At 39.9% G+C, this 19,345-nt stretch overlaps 2 protein-coding genes across 10 annotated transcripts in view; one reads left to right on the forward strand and one right to left on the reverse strand.

Moving 5' to 3' along the window:
- The window catches only part of ASAH1 (N-acylsphingosine amidohydrolase 1), a 42,898-nt gene extending 30,298 nt beyond the window's left edge, over nucleotides 1-12,600 (reverse strand). The window contains exon 1 of the mRNA XM_079909366.1: nucleotides 12,453-12,600. Coding sequence (XP_079765492.1) covers nucleotides 12,453-12,530 — 78 coding nt within the window. The 5' untranslated portion in view covers nucleotides 12,531-12,600. The remainder of the gene's footprint in view (nucleotides 1-12,452) is intronic.
- A 201-nt stretch (nucleotides 12,601-12,801) lies between these two features.
- The window catches only part of LOC307179853 (uncharacterized protein), a 1,051,707-nt gene continuing 1,045,163 nt past the window's right edge, over nucleotides 12,802-19,345 (forward strand). For all 9 annotated transcript variants that reach the window (XM_079909530.1, XM_079909531.1, XM_079909532.1 and 6 more), the window contains exons 1-2: nucleotides 12,802-13,131; nucleotides 18,001-18,187. The gene's annotated coding sequence lies outside the window, so the exon portion shown is untranslated. The remainder of the gene's footprint in view (nucleotides 13,132-18,000; nucleotides 18,188-19,345) is intronic.

Consider the following 19,345-nt stretch of genomic DNA (forward strand, 5'->3'; position numbering starts at 1 on the left):
CTAAAAAGTACAACAAACTATTGAATATAACGAAAGACAAGCAGACACAGATATAGAGAATAAACTAGTGGTTACCAGTGGAGAGAGGGAAGCGGGGAGGGGCAATATAGGGGTAAGAAATTAAGAGGTACAAACTATTAGGTATAAAATAAGCTACAAGGATATACTGTACAACATGAGGACTACAGCTAGTATTTTATAATAACTATAAATGGAGTATAACCTTTAAAAATTGTAAGTCACTATATTATACACCTGTAACTTAAATAATATTGTACATCAGTTATACTTCAATAAAAAATGTAACTGCTGAAATAAAAAGGATAGGAAAATAAAGGCGAGGAAATCTCTCCCAGAATACAGGGGAAAAATTATATAGAAAACACAGGAGGAAAAAAAAAAGAAGAGAATTAGAGAATCAGTGCATGGGGCCCAACATCTGATTAACTGGATTTCCAGAAAGAGAGCAGAGGCAATAAAGAGGAGAAAATTATGAAAGAAATAATATAGGAAAATTTCCCACAGCTGAAAGGAGATGAGTCCTGAAAATGAAAAGACCTATTGATTATTTGAAGTAATGACTGAATACAAGGACTTTCAGTCAGACACATCACTGAGTTATTTCAAAACATAAAGAATAAAGAGAAAAACATAAAAGCTTCTAGCACCGCGTTTGGGCCGGGGAAGTGGGTTTCCTACAAAAGAATAAGAATCACACTTCCACCAAACTTCTCAACAGCTATATAAATGCTAGAAGAGAGTGATGCCTCCAAACTTGGCAGGAAATTGATTTAAAACTAGAATTTTATAGCTGGTAAAGGCATCGATCAATTTTGAGTTTATTTAAAGTCTTTACTATTAAGTCACTGCAAGGACTCAGAAAGTTCACCTCCCATACATTCTTTCTTAAATTACTTCAAGATGTACTCTAGCAAAACACTGGCATAAACCAAGAGAAAGATGGGACAGGATCCAGAAAAGAATGGCTCCCACTTAACATAGAGTGGTAAAGGGAGCCCTTACGGTGACAGGTACTCAACAGACCTAGAAAGTAATAGTGCAACATTATATCAAGGAGACAGGTGCCCTAAAAAGTGGGACTCTACAGAATAAACTGTACAGTTGAAAGGCTGGAAGAATTTGAGAATATGATAAGAGGCACACAGTGTAAGAAAAAAGAAAAACAACCAGAAACTATAGGGGGAAGCTACAGTCTTGGAAAAGAATGGTCCAAATAAAAAGAAAATGGTCTCAACTAGAAGTGGAATTCAGTAGGTTTCAAGAAGAATAGACAGAATATTGAGAAGATATGTCAGAAGCTGAAAAATATACAGGACACAGTGATGATGGCATAGGTTTGTTTTCTTCTTCTAATGAGAAAAAGGGAAAGAAATTAGAAACTCCAGTGAAAAAGTTTGTACAAGGCATAATATAAATATGAAGCAAATTAAAATGAAGCAAATTAAAAGGAATATGAGCATTTGGCATGAATATGAGTATTTGGTAGAAAATATATTTGAATACATATATTTTATATATATATAAAATATATATATTTTAGTGCTGTTAGAGTTACGGATTTAGAATTATAGAGAAGGACATGTAATCACAGCACACTGAGCAATGACCAATGTTTTCAAGTCACACTTCTTTAAACATTGTTTACCGTCTTCATTCTTTGAAAGGAGACATACGAAGCATAGATGACTCAATTACAGTTACAATTATGTTACCAATGTTTACTAAACAAGACTGAAAGCACATAGAACTGAAGAAGAAAAGGGAGAAAAAGGTAGAGGGGTTAAGGAGTCCACTTGCCCCACTTCAATATTGTGCTTAAGTATTGAGCCATGGCAATTAGACAAGAAAATGAAATAAAAGGCATCCAAATTGGAAAAGAAGTAAAACGGTCTCATTTTCAGATGACACTATCTTCTACAGAAAACCCTAAGGAATCCATTAAAAACTTTTTAAAAATAATAAACAAGTTGGGCAAGGTTGCAGGATACAAGATGAATGTACAACAATCAAATGTATTTCTATACAGTAACAATGTGCAAACTGAAATGAAACTAAGAAACTACTCCACTTACAACAGCATCAGAAAGAATAGAATACTTACGAATAAATTTAACCAAAGATGTGTAAGACTTGTACACTGAAAACTACAAAACACTAGAAAAAAAATTAAAGACCTAAATAAATGGAAAGATATACATTGTTCATAGATTGGAAGACTGAATATTGTTAAGATGGCAATGCTCCCTAAATTGATCTACAGATTCAATGCAATACCTATCAAAATCCTAGATGGCTTCTTTGCAGAAATAGACAAGTGATCCTAAAATTCACATTGAAATTCAAGGGACGCAGAACATCCAAAACGTTCTTAAAAAATAATAACAAAGTTAGAGGACTGACACTTCCTGATTTTAAAACATACTATCAAAGCTACAGTAATTAAGATAGTGCACTACCAGCATAAAGATATAAATCAATGGAATAGAACTGAGAGTGCAGAAATAAACCCTTACATTTATGCCAATTACAAAGCATATATTTGGTAAAAGATTTGTCTAGAATATATAAAAATCTTACAACTCAGTAATAAAAAGACAACTCAATTAATAAATGGGCAAAGGATCTGAACAGACATTTCTCCACATAAAATATAACTCAATAAGCAAATGAAAAGATGCTCAACATCATTTGCCAATAGGGAAATGCAAATCAAAAGCACAATGAGGGCTTCCCTGGTGGCGCAGTGGTTGAGAGTCCGCCTGCCGATGCAGGGGATGTGGGTTCGTGCCCTGGTCTGGGAGGATCCCACATGCTGCGGAGCGGCTGGGCCCGTGAGCCATGGCTGCTGAGCCTGCGTGTCCAGAGCCTGTGCTCCACAACGGGAGAGGCCACAACAATGAGAGGCCCGCGTACAGCAAAAAAAAAAAAAAAAAAAAAAAACCCAGCACAATGAGATACCACTTCACACCCAATAGGTTGGCAGTTATAATAATAAAACAAGTGTTGGCATGGATGTAGAGAAACTGGAACCCTCATGTACTGCCAGTGGGAATATAAAATAGTGCAGCTGCTTTGGAAAACAGTCTGGCAGTTCCTCAAAGAGTTAAACACAGAGTTATGATGTGACCCAGCAAATTACTCTCCTAGGTATAAACCTAAGAGACATGAAAACATGTGTTCACACAAAAACACTGTACATAAATGTTCACAGTAGCATTATTCATAATAGCCAAAAGCAGAAACAACCTAAGTGTCCATTAAGTGATGAATGAACAAAATATGGTATATCCATAAGTGGAATATTACTCAGTCATAAAAAGGAATGCACATTTACTGTACTGATGCTACAATGTGAATGAACCTTGTAAACATTATGATATGTGAAAGAAGCCAGTCACATGTATTGTATGATCCGCTTTATAGAAAATGTCCAGAATAGGTAAATCTATAGAGACAAAAAGTAGATTAGTGGCTGCCTAAGACTGAGAAGTAGGTTTCAGGGTTAAGGCTAAGTGGTGAGGGGTTTCTTGGGGGTGATGAAAATGTTCTAAAATTGATTGTAGTGATGGTTGTACAACTCTGTGAATATACTGAAGCCATTAAGTTGTACACCTTTAGTGGGTGATTTGTATGGTGTGAATTATATCTCAGTAACACTTAAAAAAAGAAAACAGAAAGGTTCAGGGAAGATTGTTGAAAGTAAACTAAATTTTTATCCATCATTGAGATGGATACGTATGAGAGCAGACAATGCCTCAAGTGGATTCTGACAAATTCAGCATAAACACATTATCAGTAGCAATATTCATAAAGCTAACCAGGGGTGATATTTGGATCTTTTGGCACCCAATTTGGCATGGGCACCAATTAATCAAAACAGACTGAGCTGCAAATAACTAGTAGGACAGTAGAGGTGGTATCTTGCTGAACATCACTTGAGTACGAACAGTTAAAAGTGTCTGCTTCCGAGATGAAAACTCTAATTCGAAAAGATACATGCACCTCAATCAATGTTCACAGGAGCACATTTACAATAGTCAAGACATGGAAGCAACTTAAGTGTCCATCAACAGATGAATGGATAAAGAAGTGATATATACACAATGGAATACTACTCAGCCATAAAAAGGAATGAAATATTGCCATTTGCAGCAACATAGATGGTCCTAGAGATGATCATACTAAGTGAAGTAAATCGGAAAGACAAAGTATCATGTGATATCACTTATATATAGGATATAAAAAATAATATCAATACAAATGAATCTACTTACAAAACAGAAATAGACTCACAGACATAGAAAACAAACTTATGGTTACAAAAGGGGAAAGGGAGGGAGGTAGGGAGGGATAAGTTAGGAGTATGGGATTAACAGATACATACTACTATATGTAAAATAGATAAGCAACAAGGATTTACTGTATAGCACAGGGAACTATATGCAGTATTTGTAATAACCTATAATGGAAAATAATTTGAAAAAATATATATAACTTAATCACTTTGCTGTACACCTGAAACTAACGCAATATTGTAAATCAACTATACTTCGAAAAACACGACAACAATTAACAACAACAAAAAAAAAAGTGTTTGCTTCCAGAGAAGGGGGATGGGGTAGAAAGAATAAGCAGGGAGACGGCTGGGTTTTTTTAATCATAAGCCTCTCTATATTATTTGATTTTCTTTAACTATGTACACTTTGATACACATTTTACAATATCAAATTAAAAAACTGCATTTACTGCATTTACATGTACATTTTATTTACATTATGTTGAGGATTTTCAGAGTGATTCCCTGACATGATTTTAAGTTTTTTAAAAAAAATTTACTTATTTGGGCTTCCCTGGTGGCGCTGTGGTTAAGAGTCCGCCTGCCGATGCAGGGGACGTGGGTTCGTGCCCCGGTCTGGGAAGATCCCACATGCCGCGGAGGGGCTGGGCCCGTGAGCCATGGCCGCTGGGCCTGTGCGTCCGGAGCCTGTGCTCTGCAACGGGAGAGGCCACAACAGTGAGAGGCCCACGTAACGCAAAAAAAAAAAAAAAAAAAAAAAAAAAAAAAAATTTATTTTATTTATTTATTTTTGGCTGTGTTGGATCTTCGTTGATGCATGATGCGGGCTTTCTCTAGTTGCAGGGAGCGGGGGCTACTCTTTGTTGCAGTGCGCGGACTTCTCATTGCGGTGGCTCCTCTTGTTGCGGAGCACAGGCTTCAGTAGTTGTGGCACACGGGCTCAGTAGTTGAGGCTCATGGGCTCTAGAGTGCAGCCTCAGTAGTTGTGGCGCACGGGCTTAGTTGCTCCGCGGCATGTGGGATCTTCCCATACCAGGGCTCAAACCCGTGTCCCCTGCGTTGGCAGGCGGATTCTTAACCACTGCGCCACCAGGCAAACCCTGATTTTAAGTATTTTTAGCTGTCAGTATCTAAAATTATTTTAAGATAACAACATATGACTGCATTGGAGGGCAGGGATTCTAAATTCACTAGTCCTTGCTTAGTGAAATTGGAAATGGACACCAAAAAGCAACACTCTACTTAAGAACATCTTGATTTAAAACTACGAATTTTCCGAACAGCACTTAATAAGAAGGGCAAGTATTAACTTTAGAAATACAACTCTTACTTCATTCTAACTTATTCACTATAAGATTCTTCTAAATATCAGCGCTTTTGGTGAGTTTAAAATGTGATTTGATTCACAAAAATCTAATTTATGCCCTTTTCACTGAAGTTCAAGTTTTCAGGAACTTTAGGGTCATGGGGTCATGTTCTGGATGCAAGGCCCAGCTCCATTAGTGACAAGGTTACACAACGGGTGACAGAGCCCCAGTTCAGGCTCCCCCTGATCTTTCTCATAGCTTCCCACAGAGATAACAAGAAAACCTCAATTTAATTCCTAATAGGGAACAATCTGCATTCCCTTCAGGGCTTTTGATGATCACTAGAATCAACTCAGTGAGTAAATGAAATGTAATGATGCTCATCTTTCCCTAGTAATTTTATCTGCATGACCTGGGTTCCAAAGCCAATATAAAATTAAACTACAAGGCATATTTCTTACGACTGTGAGGGAAGTTACAAGTGCTCTATCAAATATTAGGAGAGTTCAACTGCCCCAGAGGTAACAGAGCAAGCTAATCATATATGCAAGAGTCTGAGATTGATAAGACATTTTACTATGATAATGCTGACAGCAATAAATAAACATGAAATACAAAGACATGAAATCTGCATAGAAATTGGCTGTAAAAGGGTAAATGTGATTGCAATTTTTAAAGCTAGCAGCCATAAGATCAGGGTACTTCAGGTGTTCATAAGGTACTGAAGTCATTTTTTTTGGTTTTTAAAATTTTTTTATTGAAGTAGAGTTGATTTACAGTATTTTATTAGTTTCAGGTATACAGCATAGTGATTCAAATTTTTATAGCTTATACTCCATTTAAAGTTATTATAAAATATTCACTATATTCCCTGGAGTGTACAATATATCCTTGTAGCTTATTTATTTTATATATAGTAGTTTGTATCTCTTAATTCCCTACTCCTTATTTGCCTCTCCCCCTTCCCCCTCTCCACTTGTAACCACTAGTTTGTTCTCCATATCTGTGAGTCTGTTTCTGTTTTGCTATATTCTTTTGTTTATTTTTTAGATTCCTTGTATAAGCGATAACATATGGTATTTGTCTTTGACTTATTTCACTAAGCATAATAGCCTCTAACAACAGTCATTTTAAACAAAAAGATTAGATTTGGGGTAGAGTGGAGACAGGTACATCCTTACTTTCAAGGGAGACCTCAACAGGGAAAGACAGCTTCAAAAATCTATGTACAGACCTGAAATAAAATCACAGTGAGCTCACTTGTTATTTAAAGTTTCTTACTATCTCCAAATTTAACTATACATGGTTTTAATAATAGACAACCTTATCAAGGTAAGTAAAAATTTAAACAGATGATAGGTATAGAATGTAAATAGATGAAAGGGAGCGATATTAGGTAGTCTGCTTGGTATACTGTGCTACCTTGTCAAAGGGTGAAAAAATACAACCAACTTAAAATCTCAATCTTTCACGTGTGTGTTCTCTCATTTTTGCTTCCTAAAGCCAAAGAAAGTGGTGAAAATCTCTGTAAAATGTTTTGTTAATACTTCCTGAATCAGCGAATTCTCTAATTATTCTAGTTATTTGATAAGAACTTGAATGTCTTCAAAATTAATCATTCTTTACGTCCTCCCCACTCACTAAAAAAAAAAAAACTAACTACAGAGCTACTTGACAAAACTGTATTTAGGAAAATAAAATATAAAGTGAAAATTATTCCATTAGCAACCTGAACGCTCCATGCCTAAAAGAAATGAGATAATTCATCCAGCTCCCTAAAATATTTGAGTCCTCCGGAATGAGAACCTCAATGAAATGTATGCTTCTAAGACTGTACAAAAGAGTTCAGAAAGCCCTCATGTGCTTGTCTTATTCACATAACCAGAAAAAGGCAGTGAAAAGTAATTTAATTATATAGCTCACACCAGTGTTCTTACCATCGGAAAAGAAGCTGAACAATTTCAGCAAGACAACTTTCTTTCTTCCTTCCTTCCTCCCTGTTCTTCCTTCTTTCTTTCTTCCTTTCTTTCCTTTTCCTTCTTTTGTTTCCTTCCTTCTTTTCTTTCTTTATTCCTTTATTTATTTATGGCTGCATTGGGTCTTTGTTGCTCTGCACGGGGGCTACTCTTCGTTGCAGTGCAAGGGCTTCTCATTGCAGTGGCTTATCTTGTTGCAGAGCACAGGCTCTAGGTGCGTGAGCTTCAGTAGTTGTGGCACGCGGGCTCTAGAGCGCAGGCTCCGTAGTTGTGGCACGGGGGCTCAGTAGTTATGGCTCGCAGGCTCCAGAGTGCAGGCTCAGTAGTTGTGGCGCACGGGCTTAGTTGCTCCGCGGCACGTGGGATCTTCCCGGATCAAGGCCTGAACCCGTGTCCCCTGCATTGGCAGGTGGATTCTTAATCACTGCGCCACCAGGGAAGTCCAACAAGACAATTTCAATTCAATTCTTTAATTCACCGACAACTATTTTCTAAATAAGATTTGTTTCTTAAAGTGTTCTCTATGTAAGACAGAGCAGACACATATTCAAGACACACTTGAATAAGAAAAGGCATGTTTTCTTGCATATATAACAAATTCAAATGAGCATGCAAAGTTTTTCACTTGTTTTCTGACCTTTGATGGAATGGTACCCTATTAAATTGAGAATATTTAGGTAAAAGGAATGTGAACAAACTCTCCATAAGGGCAAAGACCTCTCTATCTTGTTCACTGACCTGTTCCCAGCATCTGTAACAGTCGGGCCCAGAGTAGGCGTGCAGTATTTGTTGACTAAGCAAACATATGGTATCTGTGTATTCCTTCCTTTAAAGTACTGGGTGGAAAACAAATGCAGTACAGTAAAACTGGCCAGGCCAGACGGGGTTTAAGTGATTTGGGAAAACGTTGCAAAAATCATTGCTAAAACCTGATTCAGTGGCTAATGTCAACAACGTTATCACTCACTTGAAAAGCTGATGCATAAAAATAAGTTCGATTCAGTAATTCACTACTGAGCCAGTGTGTTTAATTTTCACACATTTTAGGGATCTGCTTAGATTTATTACTGAGAACAGCCATCTCGCCTACTCTGATTTCTTTCCTTCTGATGACTACATAGGCTACTACAATCTATTTTCTGCTCCCAACATGCTCTGGCCAAGGTGACCAATGACCTCTAGGTGCCAAGTGCAACAGATACTAGACATCTCAATGGCATTCAACACAGGTGACCTGTCCCTCTCTCCCCTGAGCGTCCCTAACACTTGCTCTCCAGTTCTGGCTGCTGCTTTAATTTTGCCAGTTCTTCCTGACCTGACACATGCATGTCCCCTGAGCCTTTCACTAAGCCTCTTCTTCTCTTCTATCTGCTCATTGTTCACTCCAGTGGGCTTCAAAATAATATGCCTGCGACTTCCAATATCCTCTTCTGAGCTCCAGTCCCAAAGGTCTGCTGGATGTCTTGGTGCCATCTGAAATTCGACATAACCAGAGTGAAAAATGATCTTCATTCTTCCCTCCTCATATTCCTGTAGTGATGCCACTATTCTCCCAGCTGAGCACTTCAGAAAGGTGCCAGTCCCTCATTCCCATCCAACCCCTCCTTCTTCTCATTCTACCTCCGAATCTTCTCCGGAACCATCCACTTCTTTCCTTTTCCAATAGCACAACCGTCCTGTAAGTCAGGAGGCTTGTGCTATTGGACTAGTCTCCTCATATCCACCCTTGCTCCCTTCCAATCCAAATTGATCTTTTGAAAGTGAGAAATTTATCACATCTTTTTTAAAACCAGTCAACAGCTTCCCATTGTTTTTAGGATGAATTCCAAAACCCTTATCAAGGTCTACAGAGCCCTGGATGATGTCATCTCCATCTCCCTCTCCAGATTTTCTTGCACCACTTCTGTCACCACCATCTCTCTTTTTAAAATATTTTTTAAATTTATTTTTTATTGACATAATATTGGTTTATAACATAAGTTTCCAGTATACATTACATTTCTACTTCTGTATACACTACAGCGTGCTTACCACCAAAATTTTAGTTTCCATCCATCACGATACAATTGATCCCCTTTACTCATTTCACCCTCCCTCTGCCCCTTTCCCTCTGATAACCACTACGCTGCTGTTCTCTGTATCTACGTGTTTGTTTTTGTTTGGTTTGTTCATTTATTAGACAGATACGGTATCTGTCTTTCTCCATCTGATTTATTTCACCCAGCATAATACTTTCAATATCCATACATGTTGTTACATATGGCGAGATTTCATCTTTTTTCATGGCTGACTAGTATTCCATTGTGTGTGGTGGGTGTGTGTGTGTGTGAGAGTGAGAATCACATCTTCTTTATCCATTCATCCATTAATGGGCACTTATGTTGTTTCCACGTCTTGGCTCTTGTAAATAATGCTGCAATGAACATGGCGGTGCAGATATCTTTTCAAATTAGTGTTTTCATTTTCTTTGGATAAATACCCAGAAGTGGGATAGCTTGTCACCACCATCTCTTAATAGAATCAAATAACTCAAGAAGACCTTAAAATATGCCATAGTCTGAAGCGCCTCAAAAACAAAACAAAACAAAATCCACAGACATTCCAAATCCAATGATTTTTGTTTGTAATTTAAAGCCAGTTCCCACTATCATATTTATCAAAAGTAGTTTTGAAATATATTTTGTTACTATGTGTGGCTACAGTTTATCACAGAACAATTCAAAATGAAAAAAAAATGCTTATTCTTGTCAAAGGATGAGGTCACTGAATTTCTGTGAAGTTCCCAAAATCCTGTCAGCCAGTGGCCCCCAGGTTTTCCAGATCAGTTAAAAAACTGAGAGGAGTCCCAGTTTTTGTTCTACAAAGTGAAGATGTTAAAACAAACAAAACAACTCACACACATAAAAGAACATTTTAACAACAAAAATTGGAAGGTCATAATCAGAATAAAAGCTAACATTCTAAATTAATAGTTTCAAGGCCTCATTTTTCTCATTTCATTAAAGACTTGTGGAAGCAGCTTCCCAAATTGACACCAGAGGCCAGACTAGAATTTGACAACCACTGTTCCAGATAAGAACTATGAAATTCGTGGAGGGGCTGTTGATTTTTCCTGTTCTATAAATACCTTTTAAAGTACTTTTGCTTGAAAAAATAAAGTACTGACAATGAAAATAAAAGGCAGATATTGATATATGAAACTGTTCTGAGGTCCACAACTAGACCTCTCAGTATTAACTTGCTGCTCTGACACTCAAAAGCCAGGCCGTTTCTCTTCTCTTGTTAGACACAACTCACAGAATACCCACCTCAGTGAAGGTTAATCTGAGACATGATCAAATGAGACAAAGCAAGGCCACTTCATGACTCTAAGCACAGACAAAAACAAAGGTACATGTAACACGCTAAACACCAAACACCTCCTTCTCTTGCTAAACAAATAACTGTTTCTTCTTTACCCATAGTGTTGCCTCACTTTCTAAAAGCAACCAATCTAGAGCAAACCCCCGATTCCTTAGACCTGCCCCTGAAACACACAAAGTCCAAATTATAAAACAGGCTTTTCCTAATGCCCTTTTACTGAGAGGCCCCACGGTTGCCCATGGCATGCATTCTCACTCACTGCAAAATAATAAACCCAATTTCTTCAACTACAGGTGTGTTTCCTGGGGTCTTTGGCTGAAAGCATTGACAGTGTCAAAGTATAAAATTCTTTAAAAATTCCCATAATCCCAACCACTTTAAAGTAAATTAACTCCCTACCCACACTAAAGCAGACTAATTTTATTTTTCCTTATACCCTTCCAATCCTCACCCACATGTATATACTGTGTATTTTTCTGTTACTGAAATCGCTGTGTATACTATTTTGTATTCTACTTTTACTTGCTTTATCTTGTATCAGTTTTGAATGGCTGAGTAATATCTCACCATGATCTTACTCTTAAAGCTTTTCTCCGTAGAGAAATAAAATAAAAGAGGAGAATGCACATCTTGCTCCCAAGGTCAATGTTCTACCTAAACTATTCAAAAACATCCTCACCTAGTCTTAGGTCACATGCACCCAAGTTCCTATTTATCTGATCTGTTGATAAGAAAAATGCAGTCTTATTGCTTTTAAAGAAGAGAATTATGCAAGACCACGAGACCAGATGTCCAGAAGCCTGAGTTCAGTCATGCTTCTAGACATTTTCTCGGAATCAACTTCCTCCCTTGCAAAGTAAGAGTGAAACTGGTCCCTCATTGTCTCTTGTAGTTATCAAGTCTGTGTTCCTGCTACTTCCCTCAAGGGGAAATAGCCACAGGCCCAGTGTTCACTTGACTCGGATATAAAGACCAGGCGTCCACATCTAGGTTGGCCTGGGCTGCTCCCATTGCCCTGACTGGGGATGCCTCGCCCTTTCCCAGGGCCCTCAGGATCCTTAGCTAATACTTTTCCTTCAGCACCTCGTCACCAGGCAGAGGACGCCAAAGTCCTCAGGAAGTTCGTCACTTACTCAGGTACACAAATCAACTGGAACTTTTTCTCTTACAGTTCTGGATGCTGGAGGCTGGTACTGGTAGAACAGATGCAATCCATCAAACGTGAGGGTATGCAAACCATAATCACCAATCCGCAGAGATCAGGATTTCCCCAAAAGGTTTCCTGGTTCCAGCTTGTACCGAATCGACCCGGGGTGAAATTCCCCAGCCCGCTCTGCACCCACACCTCTGCTCAGGAAAACACCGACCCCTGTAAAGATGCTGCCGGGACTAGGTGTCCCTCAAGCCCCGCCGGCCCCGCACCTGGGCACCCCACTTCCCCGTGCTCCCGCGCGCCCCTCTCCGCGCCCTCGCCGCCAGCTCACCCACCGGTGGCACGTGCTGCGCCACCGAGCCGGTGACGGTCACGCTCAGTAAGACGAAGGTTAGGCGACTCCAACCCATCATCGCTCCTGCTGCGAACGCCGCTACAAATAACGCCAGAAAAGGCCGCACAAGTTACCACCTGAGCTCAGAGCAGACCACGCCCCCGCCGCCGCGTGACCCGCGGGCTGGACCGCACCACGCGAGGCGGGGGGAGACGGACGCGCAGGAGATGGAGAGGGCCGGGCTTTTCGGTGGCACTGCAGGACAAGGGAGCCTTCCGAGAGGAAGAACGAACCCACAGGATGGGGGTCAGCACTTCCGTTAGGACCGTGGTGTTTGTCGGTCTCCTCCACCCCCCCACTGCTCCGCGAACAATGGTTGCGCCGAGCCCGAGCTCCAGCCCCAGCTTCGCGCCGGCGGGCGCGTCTGAGGAACTTATAGCCGACGAGTTGCTTCACGAGGGGCCGCGCCCACCTCCGAGCTTGGGGTTGAGCGCCTTCTCCGACTCCTTTCTCGGCCGGGTGCGGCCGTGCAGCGTCCGCAAACAGCCCAGGGCGAAGTCCGCCTTTGGGCAGCTCGATACCAAAAGCCCAGGAAACGGGCGCAAGCCACGAGAGTCTCAAAACGCGGCGTAGCCCGCAAACGCGACCCGTCTTTGCGCTCTAAGGAGGGCAGGGCCGAAGTGAGTGAGGTTTTTCGTCCTGACCGTGGGGTCCCCGAACAGGTGTCGAGGCGGGGGGATACCCGGGAGGGGGGATAATTAATTCTCACGGATAGTAAAGACTGTGAATTACCCATTTAGACTTTAGCAGCCGAGCTGACAAGGCACAGAATTTAGGCTTCAGTTCCTTGCACTTAGACAACAGGTGGAATGTACAGGTAGAGCCGCGAACCTTCCTTCACTGATGGGAAGCAGCTGTGTGTTTTCACTTGACTGATGAAACGCTTCTGGTTGGCAGAGCCGGGGGTGAACCTGGGAGGAGGGTAGGCTTTCGCACCTGAAAAACAGCTTTACAGATGTATTTGCTTGGCATTCGTCCCTTGTATGGACGCCGTCGCCCTAGTAGGATGAGTTACTTAGAAGTCCAACAGGAATTCCTACCCTCTGGGTTCTACTTTCTGATTGAGCCTCTTTGAAATCCAACTAGCTTTTTTTTTTTTTTAAATGCTTTAGTAAAACTCAGAATACTATCACTAAAATCTTCATATATTCTTTTTTTTCTTGTGTGTGTTTGAAATTGCAATTTTACCCATTTGTATTACTTGGTTAGAAAAACCAAACAATCCTTTTGCTGGAGATTGGGAAACGAGAATTGATGTTTGAAGGCTGTTTTCCTAGGGTTTTTTGTTTGTTTGGTTGGTTTTTGGTAAATGACAGGGTTCCTGTCTCTGAGGAGGAAGTTTGACTTTTGAAACATATCACATGATTTTGAAACATATCAGTGGTTCCTGATTGAAAAGTGAGCAAGCAGATCATAGAAATGTTCATTAATTGAAAAATATTTACTGTCCACCTACAATGTGCTAATCATTTTTCCAAACATTGGGAATAAGCAGGGAACAAAAAAGACAGGAGGTTCCTCCCTCATGAGGATTACATTCTAGATGAGAAATGGACAATAAACATCATACCCGAGAAAATTTATATAGGATGTTGCAAGGTAATAAATGTTATAGAGAAAAAGCAGAGTAAGGGGGATCAAGAGTAGGGAGAGTCACAATGTTAAGTAAGATGAACAGGACAAGCATTATTGAGAAAGTGATGTTTGAGCAGAGATTTGAAGGAGGTGAAGAAGTTAGTTTTGTGGATGCCTAGGGAAGAGTATTCCAGGCAGAGGGAGCAGCTGGGGCAAAAGGTTGACAGTGAGAATGTGCCTGGCATGTTTGGCTACAGCGAGGAAGTCAGTGTGTGTAGAGCAGAAGGAAGAGAGGGTAAAAAAAGTAGAAGTCTGAGAGGTAAGGGGGGTAGGGCAGATTATATAGGGTATAAGGAGCTATTGTAAAGACCTGGGCTTCTCTGTGCAAATGTGTAAATAGGTTGAATTATCTTGGACCTTAAAATAAGTCTGAAAAAAAAGAAAAAAGAAGTAGAGGATTCCCATCTTTTGTATAAGTAGCTATTTGGTTTGAAGATCATTCATCTTTAAAAACATTTTTTTTATTGAATGAAAGATTCTTTAAATTCTATGGTGCTTTACGGTTTTTTTTTTTTTTTTTTTTTTTTTTGCTGTACGCGGGCCTCTCACTGTTGTGGCCTCTCCCGTTGCGGAGCACAGGCTCCGGACGCGCAGGCTCAGCGGCCATGGCTCACAGGCCCAAGTCGCTCCGCGGTATGTGGGATCTTCCCGGACCGGGGCACAAACCCGTGTCCCCTGCATCGGCAGGCGGAGTCTCAACCACTGCGCCACCGGGGAAGCCCGTGCTTTACAGTTCTCAAAAGTTTCATGCACATGATTTCATATAATCCCATTATTGCCTCTCCCCTTTCCCTTCTCCCCAGCTGGTAACCACTAGTTTGTTCTCTATATCTTTGAGTCTGCTTGTTTTTTGTTTTATTCCCTAGTTTGTTTTATTTTTTAGACTCCACATTAAGTGATATTATACAGTATATATATTTCTCTGTATTATTTCACTTAGCATTATGCCCTCAAAATCCATCCATATTACTACAAATGGCAAAATTTCCTTCTATTTTATGGCTGAGTAGTATTCCATTGTATATATATGCCACTACTTCTTTATCTGTTCATCTTGATGGATACTTAGATTGCTTCCATACCTTGGCCATTATAAATAATGCTGCTATAAACATAGGGGTGCATGTATCTTTTCAAATTAGTGTTTTTGTTTTTTTTGGGGTATATAGCCAGGAGTGGAATTGCTAGATTATGTAGTAGTTCTATTCTTAGTTTTTGGAGAAACCTCCATACTCTTTTCCACAGTGGCTTCAGCAATTTACATTCCCACCAACAGCGTATGAGGGTTTCCTTTTCTCCACATCCTTGAAGATCATTCATCTTAAATACTACCGAGAGCACTTTAAACATGTCACCAAACACATTTTTTCCCTGTAAGAGGATATTAATTGCTGGTTAGATGGTCTGGCAAAATCAGAATCTTTATACAGAAAATTTACGTCAGTTAGCATGATATTCTTAGGCATGAAAAATTCTAATTTTCATATAACTTTGCATTTAACTTTCAAAGCCCTATTATATACCATTGATTCTATTTTCAGGCAAATTAAAATTTAAACCTACTTCCCTAAAATTATACCATTTTATGCTTTTTTTTTTTTTTTCCCGGTACGCGGGCCTCTCACTGCTATGGCCTCGCCCACCGAGGAGCACAGGCTCTGGTCGCGCAGGCTCAGCGGCCATGGCTCACGGGCCCAGCCGCTCCGCGGCACGTGGGATCCTCCCGGACCAGGGCATGAACCTGTGTCCCCTGCATCGGCAGGCGGACCCTCAACCACTGCGCCACCAGGGAAGCCCTATGCATTTTTTTCTTACACCTACATCATTTTTCTTAATCTACTCGATTCTTCAGTACTAGAAATGTACGGAAGGCCAAGGCAAAGCATGTGGCTATAGGAAACTTTGCTATGGTTTATGGCACACTGACATATTCATGGAAATGGTATTTAAGTGTACAAAGGAATGATTATGTCGGCAGGAAGGGTGGTTCAAATACTATCTTCACAGCAAGCATCAGGTGTAAGACTTGGATAACATATTTAATGTGCAAGAGTCAGCATCAGAATCGAATTGTTTATCAGAATAGCTGAAGTTCTTGGCAAGCTGTGGACCTTTTCTAATCTCCTACCTAACATTCCTGGGTTCCTGAGGTGATTTAAAATCATTGCAGTCTAATCACCCAACCCTTAATGAAATCTACCACACATAACACATTACCTAGAACAGGTATGACTTGATTTAATAAAACTTAATGTTCAAAGGTTTGCACTAAAAAAGAAAGAAATATGGAAATAATGTTCCAGTTTAAAAAAAAAAAAAAACATTTTAGGGAATTCCCTGGCAGTCCAGTGGTGAGGACTCCTGAGCTCTCACTACAGGGGACCTGGGTTCAATCCTTGGTCAGGGAACTAAGATCTTGCAAGCCACGCGGTGTGGCCAAAAAAATAAATAAAAAATTTTAAAAATAATAAATTAAAAAAATTTTACCAGAAGTATTTACCAATGAATTGTTTAATTAAGAAGAAAAGACTTAGTATATCTAAAATGTAATCTGAGTTTCAAAGCTTTGATTTTTATCCATATTTTCAGGAAGGAATCTAGAGAATGAAAGATGAAATAGATGGAAAATCAGAAATCTTGCAAAACTGTTACATGATTCTTTTCCTCCAGGAGCTTTATTTATCACACTAAGCAAGATTACTTGCTTTATGTTTTACTTTTATAAAGAAAAATATGTCAAATTATTACCTTTGGCTCAAGGTATAATGATATTTTATTCCATTACAAAACTATAAATTAATTGCTCACATTTAATCTAATTGCCCCCCATGTAATGTCAAAATCAAAAGGTTGGGCTTCCCTGGTGGCACAGTGGTTGAGAGTCCGGCTGCTGATGCGGGGGACACGGGTTCATGCCCCGGTCTGGGAGGATCCCACATGCTGCTGAGCGGCTGGGCCTGTGAGCCATGGCCGCTGGGCCTGCGCATCTGGAGCCTGTGCTCCACAGCGGGAGAGGCCACAGCAGTGAGAGGCCCGCGTACTGCAAAAAAAACAAACAAAAAAAAAATCAAAAGGTTATCTTAATTATCCTTTATTTTGCACTTATCTTTCTGTTACTTTGTTAATCATTTTTGATGTCTTACTGAACCCCTGGTACCACAGACATGTAAGAATCTGAAGAGACACTTTACAAAAAAATCCTTTTGTCTATTTCTACTTTCTTTGATAAGACATATAGTTCTGACCTGAAAATTATTCGTCAATTCAGTTCAAATTCAATAATCTCTAAATCTTTTTTTCTTGTTCTGACTTCATATTCCTGCATAGTTCCATTTTACATAAACCATTATAATTACCTATTTAATGCTTCCCACCAGTTGTTTCTCATAAGTTTGTGGTAAATGCACTTTTCCCTCAGTAAACTCTGAGTACTTACTCTAGGTGCTGGGTAACTAGCGAACAAATGATCCCTGCCCTGGGGCTTTGTCTTGTGGGAGAGAAAAATGAAGATGGAAGGGAAAATGTAAATCAAATGACTATTTTGTAAAATATCAATAGATTTAACTAATTCCATGCTCTACCCTCTGGTTTAATATTGTGGATGTTTTGCCAACCTCAGTTCCACTCCTCCATTATACAGCAGACATGCGATTTGGATGAACCGTGTCCCCATCCTTAGCCTCATCTCTGGAGGTGGGCCCGGGTTGGCCTGATGTTTAAGGTTACCCTAGTCCTCTTGCCACCATGCTTGGCTTCGGCCTTAGTCACTCGGACTCTTGAATTCAGTAGGCCATGGTTTGAATCTCAGGGTTTTTGCTCTATGATTGAGGCAATTGTCCTTTCTCTTTTACCAGGAAAGAGTAAGCTATTAGTCTCCATTGCTGCTGGCATTCATGCTGTAAACTTGAAGGGAGCTGCCTAAGGATGGATAGGTACTGTGGACAGCACAGAGGAGAGAAGGAAAGAAACTGGGTCATTATGACATTAAGCTGATAGATGACCAAACACAGAGCCTGTCCAACAACTGGACTCTTAATTATGGTAAGCCACTACTCTTCTTTATTATTGAAGCCAGTTCAAGTTGGTTTGCTTGCAAGTTGAATTGTTGTATCTGATAGCATCCTAGGGGATGCACACATAAAAATAGATATGTCTACCTTCTGAAGAGCAGAGGAGAATTTTTAAAGCTATAACGCTTAAGTTTCAGGACCTTCACTTGCTCAGGCATCTTCCAAACCTTCTACCCAATTTTACACTTGTAATTTTGTATTCTTGTCTTTAAAGAGGACCATCCAAATTGTATAAGCTTTAGGCCTTACAAAACTGTCAGATGTTAAAAAAAAAAAAAAAAAACCATCAGATGTCTTGGGGGAGAAAATTTCCACCTTTCTCCCCAATACCTTTAATTCATGTTTCCCTAGGGGAAGAGTGACTTACCTAATTGGTAAATAGCTGGATGGGTCACTGCACATGTGTGGCCTGACTTCTCTAGCTCTCTCACTCAGATCTGTGTGCCCACAGTGATAAGTCCTGGATGACAAGAGTGGAGGGGGAAGTAATTGCTGTCTTTGACTACATCTTCCAAAATTGGCACCTATCCAACAAATTTTTAAAATACTATGTTAATGTCATGGCTGTGAAGACTTTGAAGAAAGCATCATGAAAGGGTGGCTCTGGGAGACATTGAGAGAAGGTAGTAAAAAAAAATGGAGCCTTTTGTATGTACTTGCATCTGCTGCCCCCCAACCTGGCCTACTCTGCCCTCAGTTTACTCCCTGTCATGTTAGAAATTGGCTGTGCCCCTGGGAAGCAGTTTGCATTTGTCAAATGACTGAGTGCATAAATTCATTCCAGAGGAGAAGGAGTTGGCATCCCATCTTGGCCTCAGGTCCAAGTTGTTTTCTCTTTTCCAGCTTAATCAGCAGTAAAGCTGATGTTTATTGCCACCCAATGCCTGTGTATATTTCTCAATCATTTCCCAAACAGGAAAGGTGAGGAGAATGATTATTATCCTGAAATGACAACATACGTCAGCAGTAGCAATTATAGTAATATATATATATTAAAAGTACTAAATGACCTACTAAAAGTACCAAGCAGACCACTAGGTGCCATGAAAGACACACATGCAGTAAAATAGGAATTCCTAATCAAAGGGAGTTTACAACTGAAAAATACCACGAACATAAATATATATCA

Source organism: Stenella coeruleoalba, assembly GCF_951394435.1.
Source record: "Stenella coeruleoalba genome assembly, chromosome: 21".
Taxonomy (NCBI): Eukaryota; Metazoa; Chordata; class Mammalia; order Artiodactyla; family Delphinidae; genus Stenella; species Stenella coeruleoalba.